The sequence below is a fragment of the Limulus polyphemus genome, unplaced genomic scaffold, assembly GCF_000517525.1.
Source record: "Limulus polyphemus unplaced genomic scaffold, Limulus_polyphemus-2.1.2 Scaffold6593, whole genome shotgun sequence".
NCBI classification, from domain to species: domain Eukaryota; kingdom Metazoa; phylum Arthropoda; class Merostomata; order Xiphosura; family Limulidae; genus Limulus; species Limulus polyphemus.
In genome coordinates, this window is record NW_013672203.1 from 40,960 (window position 1) to 47,480 (window position 6,521).

General features: G+C 32.6%; 1 protein-coding gene across 1 annotated transcript in view; it reads left to right on the forward strand.

The window, feature by feature from the left end:
* Positions 1 to 5,452, forward strand: part of LOC106473885 (snRNA-activating protein complex subunit 4-like) — a 20,668-nt gene extending 15,216 nt beyond the window's left edge. The window contains exons 11-15 of the mRNA XM_013934570.2: positions 462 to 529; positions 1,742 to 1,824; positions 2,300 to 2,406; positions 3,180 to 3,271; positions 5,335 to 5,452. Coding sequence (XP_013790024.1) covers positions 462 to 529; positions 1,742 to 1,824; positions 2,300 to 2,406; positions 3,180 to 3,271; positions 5,335 to 5,446 — 462 coding nt within the window. The 3' untranslated portion in view covers positions 5,447 to 5,452. The remainder of the gene's footprint in view (positions 1 to 461; positions 530 to 1,741; positions 1,825 to 2,299; positions 2,407 to 3,179; positions 3,272 to 5,334) is intronic.
* Positions 5,453 to 6,521: the final 1,069 nt, after the last annotated feature.

Below are 6,521 nucleotides of genomic sequence, written 5' to 3' on the forward strand. Positions count from 1 at the left end.
GATAGGTTTTGCATATGTCCTTGAAAGTTTTGTTCTGGCAAGCCATGGAAAACAAGCTATAAAAAATTTTAGTTCTGGAAATCCTTGCAAATTAATTGTTTTTTAGTCAAGATGCTGTGAAAGTCTTAAATTTTCACTGTCAGCATAAAAAATAAACCAACGTTTGGTTGTTGGAAAATGGATTTGTTTATGTACAATGTTCACCACTGCAAATCTCATTACCCAAGACTATTGTAAGGCACATCTGATGTATGAAAATAGAAGTATAGACCTATCTTAAGTAAGAAATTCAAGGAAAATGTTGTTTTTTTTTCACAGTATTTTCATAATATATGCAGTTAATAAGGTGATACAGTAATTACTTCTTAATTAACCATTAGTTTTGAAGCTTAGATTTTCAGTCATAAAGTCGAGAAAAGATGGGGGGGAAAAGTTTAATTCAGAATATTTTCTTATTTCAGAGCAACAGAACAGCATTTCAATGTATGGAGAGATACCAGAGTAAACTAAATTCACAGCTACAGAAAGGGTAAGTTTTCAAATTACTGATACGGTTTTCACCGAAACTTTTCTCAATAGATGTGTTAACTATAGTAGGCTAAGTCACTAAATTTTAGGACTTCTTTATGACATCTTGGAAGTTAATTGGCCTTCGATAGAAAAATCATGAGTTATCCACGAGCTTAATAAAAAGATATTTAATGGTATTAAAAGAAACAAAATAGTCATTTTATCCATTCAAAATTTACAAAACTTCAATGACCGGTCAAGATGAGGCTGAAATCTGTTGTTAAAATTCCAGAGGTCAGTGCATGGCTTCCTTGTAACACTGTAGACCAATATTAAAGTTCAGAGTTGTTATCTGGTTTCTTTGTAGTTAATTAATCATTGGAGCCAACTGTATAAAATAGAGAAAAATCAAACTTTACGGTATCACCGAAGTCGAGTTGTTTTGTTGCTCGTATGTTTTTTATTTCAAGTGGTACCAGTACCAAAGTATTGCCGTCTTTTGTTTTCCCATCTATTTGTCACTATGGTGGATGCCAGTTGTACTCTTTTTCTGTTTCTATTGTCAGTTGGTTCAACACTACACCTGATCCCTGTTTCAACTTTAAAGAGTGTAAGGAGGGGGCTACGTTTTTAATTTTGCTCCATAACCCTTTGCTTTTCTCCCAAATAAAAAAAATTAAAGTTTGGAAAGTAGGATCTTGTGACCGTGTTGAAAAGGGCTTGATTTACTGAACATCTGTGTGCTTGCTAAATTTTGATCTAAAAAACTTGAATGTCTTTATTTTATGTGTCGTAGCATTGAAATAAAATAAGTGCTACGTTTGTTAAATCTTTGGCTGATATTGAAACTGTGGCTGAAATTCTCGTCTTTAATCAATCAAGAAAATAGTGTATTATTATATTAATTAAGACTTTATTTAACAGCTATAAACTCTCTCAGTAGAAGTAAACTTTAAGATAAAACTTACCTTTCAATTCCTGTTTTGCTTTTTAAGGATGGTGATAAAAGACAACAGTATATCACTGCATTATCCGTAGAAACCGATTGTGTCAATCAACATCAAAACAGTATTTTTTCAGCATGGCATTACATTTAAAAGATGTGTTGGTGACTAATTAATTTTTGTATAAATGTTCACTTATTTTGTATGCAATTAAAACAGGTCAGAAACTAAGTTGTGTGAGTTTGTTTTTAAGTAGATATAGTCAAACGTTTTTCGTATCGATGTAGTACGTGGACTAAAGAAGAGGATGAACTTTTGTTCGAAGTTGTGATGTCTTGTAAAGTGGGAGATTTCATTCCTTGGCCTCAAGGTTAGTCAGTCGGTATTGTTGTTTTATATATAAACTATAATTATTAAACAATTCTTGTAAAAACTTAAACTTAAACTTTTTACTTTTAGTATAAGGAGTTAATCTTTTTATTTTGCAACTATATAAGTAGTGTAGTGGTAACATTTTATTTAATCTTAAATTATACAAGCAAATAGTATAGTATAAACTTTTATCAACATAAATCCACTTTCATCCAGTTATTGTACATTTTTAATTTATGAATCCAATTCATTCTTTGTTAACATACTGACCACAGCTGCAGTGGCTTACACTTTTTTTTTCTTGGGGGTTGATACTATGGATTAGTTCTTAGGAACATAAATGTTTACTATGAAATTTATTATAATTATAATTCGACTACGTATGTCATTTTATGCTGTTTTTAGCTTACGGTTTATGCTTCCTTAGTTTCTCGTACAATGTTTCGTACTTTACCTATTTTTTTTTATTATAGTTGCATATTATGTTGAAGACAGAAGTACTCAACAGTGTAAGTACAGATGGACAAATGCTCTGGATCCATTGATCAAACGAGGGAAATGGTCAAAAGAAGAAGATACTGTAAGTATTTTAAGCATCTAGTTTCCGTGCTTTCTTCTTTTTGTATTTGTGTTTCTTGGATCATTTGTACGTTATCGTCTCTTGAATTGATATGAATTACATTTTGCAACAATTTTAATTTTAACATGATTTTATACAAGTAAATAAAAGGTCTTCCTATTCTCAAAAATGTGTGAAAATTAATCATTTCGGTTTGAAATTGTAAGCAGCTAACTGTAAGTTTGAATGAGCTTATTAATACTTTAAAATGTTCATAAATTTATTTGAAACTTGTGAAGCAGCAGGATAACCTTGTGACATAAGAGGAAGAAAAAAACACCTAATTGGTGAAAACCCAGAATTTATTAATAGAATTAGAGGTGTTGTTAAACACCGTTAAAAATTGTGTGAAAGAGAAGCGATTTGTAAAATTTAACTTCTTTTATTTTTGACATCAAATTTCTCCGTAATTACGTAAATATGTAACGGTAGATATATTACAGTTCAAGAAGAGATGCTGTGTCATTTTTGTTCTTTCAAGACCTTATTTTGAAGTGGATGATCTGAATCGGCCGAGAGAATTATATTTACACGTTAATTCAGTACTGGTTTCGTCTTAAGTAGTACTATTAGTTTTTGTAATAATGTTTGTATTGCTTCATAAACCTTTAATACATGTTTGGTATATTTCTACAACATTGTGCACATAGTCGTTATTTGTTGAGTTATAGTAACCTGTGTAATTTGTACTAAATTTGGGTAACTATTAATGACAAATTTTATTTTATTCACAGATGCTGTTAGCTGCTGTTGCTAGACATGGTGAAAATTGGATGAAAGTTTCAAAATATTTCCCTGGTAGAAATAACTATCGATGCAGAGAAAGGCAGGTTATCTGGGTTATTTGTTACAATTTCAGTATGAGGTACCCTAACAGAAGTAACCAAGTACCGACAAAAGTTAACTTTTTATGTTATATAGGCCTAAAATTTGTAATAAGAATCACAGAAACTAAATATTTTTTTTTTGTAAATTCTTCTTAATTTGTCCACTAGTTGCAGCCCAAGAGAACCTTTGTTCGATACCAGAACTTGTTAGTTAGGTTGGATGATGAGAGACAAAAGTTTTTCTGAAGCACTATTTATCTGTGTAGTATAATATTTTATAAGTTATGGTTAAATGCCAAAAGCTGGCAAAGCATTATAAATTAATTTTGTTGTTAAAAATTAATCATGTAAACTGCAAATGTTTTTTTTCAACATTTCTTTTAATTTGTCCATTTTGGATTCGAAATCACAGGCATGTAAACATGGCATTTCATCTCTTCTCTTTTTCTATTCTACGAGTCGCAGCCCAAGAAAACTTTTTTTTAAATATCAGTACTCATAATTTGGGCTGGAAACCAAACTTTCTCTGAAATGCAGTATATATGTGCAGTTCTGACGAGTTCTACTGTTGAACAGAAGACCCTTTTGAATCCTGACGAGTTCTACTGTTGAACAGAAGACCTTTTTGAATCCTGACGAGTTCTACTGTTGAACAGAAGACCCTTTTGAATCCAAAATAAACAGATTAAGAGGATTGTATAAAAAAAACATCTGCAGTTTACATGATTTTTATCACAAATTTTAGGCCTATTTAGTTTCAAATGCTTCACCAGATTTCAGCATTTAAAAGCCTAACTTTAAAGTATTATATAGCAAATATAAATAACGTTTCAGCGAAACTCGTGTTTCTCATCATTCAGCCCGACTGACTGGTACTGAATGAAAGTCCTCTTGGACAGCGACTTAAGTGAGACGAAAGATAGATCTAAAATGCTATTTTGACATGCCTCTGATTTTGAATCTAAGATAGATGAATTAAAAGAAATGTAGAAAAAAAAACATTTCCAGTTTCCATGATTTTTATCATAAATTTTAGACCTACAAGTTGCTATGAGATATTCAGACTTAAATAACTATTCACAGAGAGATGGTCATCTCTTTATCTCTTCTCATCTATGATAGAAATTAGAAATATCTTCCATGAGTGGAATTGTTTGTACATTTTTGAGTTGTGATAAACACCATGTAATAGTTTTATTCGAAACATAAAGAGGGAAATTGGTATTAGCTTCAATCCAAAAATAAAACTTGAAGAGGAAAATGATATGTTTATATTTTAGATGCAGTGTAAGGTACTTTAACATAGAGTTACATACAAGTTAGTTAATTACCTGCTTGTGCCCGGCATGGCCAGGTGGTTAAGGCACTCGACTCGCAATCTGAGGGTCGCGGGTTCGAATCCCCGTCACACCAAACATGCTCGTCCTTTCAGCCGTGGGGATCGTGTAAACTCTCAGGTACATCGCCTTTTATACGATTCTCAATGTTACAATGATAAGTGTTAAAAGCAATGTGTCACATCTTCATATACACAGATTTTGTTCTTGACTGTCCGAAACCTCTACTGGGATAAATAGAGCTTCCAGAATGTGTTTGTGTGTGAGGAAATAACTTTTTTTGTAGCTTTTTATGAACATTTCATACGTGCTACAATACATTCAATAACTTATTTCTCCCTAAACTGGTTCGTATTCAAAGCTACGATAATCTTGTAAAGTATACCAATAAAATCAATTACTTTCATTCAGGATATTTTACACTAAGCAGGTAATTTTGTTTTGTTTTTGAATTTCGCGCAAAGCTACACGAGGGCTATCTGCGCTAGCCGTCCCTAATTTAGCAATGTAAGACTAGAGGGAAGGCAGCTAGTCATCACCACCCACCAACTAGTCATCACCAACTCTTGGGCTACTCTTTTACCAACGAATAGTGGGATTGACCGTCACATTATAACATTTAATGGTATACAGTTTAATCATTATTGGAATTCTTTCCACCACTCATCCATTGATGGAATCTCTGAAGTCTCTTTACTTGTTTACGTAACGTTATGAATTTCCAGGTATTGTAACACGCTACGGCCGGACATCAAGCTTTCTAACTGGACGGTACCAGAAGACATGCTGATACTGAAATCTGTTAAGAAGTATGGTGAAGGTATGGATGAAATATGAGTTCTATTTGAAAAACAAACGCATCAAATATAGTTTTTCTAAATTTCATTGTGAAAGCATTCTTTGTCCATTTTATTACTGCTTAAAAGTTGTCTTTATTGGACTGATAGAACAGCCAAGAGGCTGTGTCAGTTAGTTTTCTTCTATGTCTTAAAATGTTATCTTCAATATTACACACTCAAATTACAGATACGCTGTTGTCCAAATCTTACATTATGGGCTGGTTGTGACCTAGAGGTTAAAGATCAATAGGTTTGCAATGCTGCTAAATGTCCTCCATACTTTTAGTGTTGGATGTGTTATAAGGATGGCAGTCTATCCTCTTACTTGGTTCAAAGCCCTTGTGGCAAATGTTGCTGAATGGTCAGTAGTATAAATTAGGGATATCTATGCAAACTTGAATTAGAAAAATCACCAGTTGAAGAAACATTATCCACTTTATTTTTATATTAGCCATTAAAATTAACAATTGGTATCATATATGTACATCCCTTATCTTCATATTGCACTTTTAATTCCTCAAATGTCCAAATATAAATATGGTAAGTATACTGCAGTACTTATTTTTTATGCCTAAATTGTTACTGTTTCATCAAAAACTGTCATTTTTATTTTAAAGAAACTTATATCTATGTGACTTTGCTGCACATTAATTAAGATACTACATTTCAAAATCTTACTGCATCAACATCTTTTGTGAGTATACAATTCGTTTCCAATGTGGATTGTTGCACAGAGCTTTGAAAAGTCAGCTGCTGCCACAGACAGTCGGCTGGACGCAAGATGCTCTAAGGGTAAAAGCTTGAGGGATTCGGTATATTGCGTACAAGTGTCTGTGGTACTTCATATCAGTTTGTCTCATGCTAATTCACTGTGGGAAAAGTACTGAAAATAGAGAAGACTGTTAGTCATGCTGCTACATCTCCATGTTACTGAATGAAGACAAGGAAAACTACTGGATGTATTGGTGTAGAATATTGTTTAGGATTGCAAGCAATATTCTACACCAATACATCCAGTAGTTTTCCTTGTCTTCATTCAGTAACATGGAGATGTGGTTTGTTTAGGATTGCAA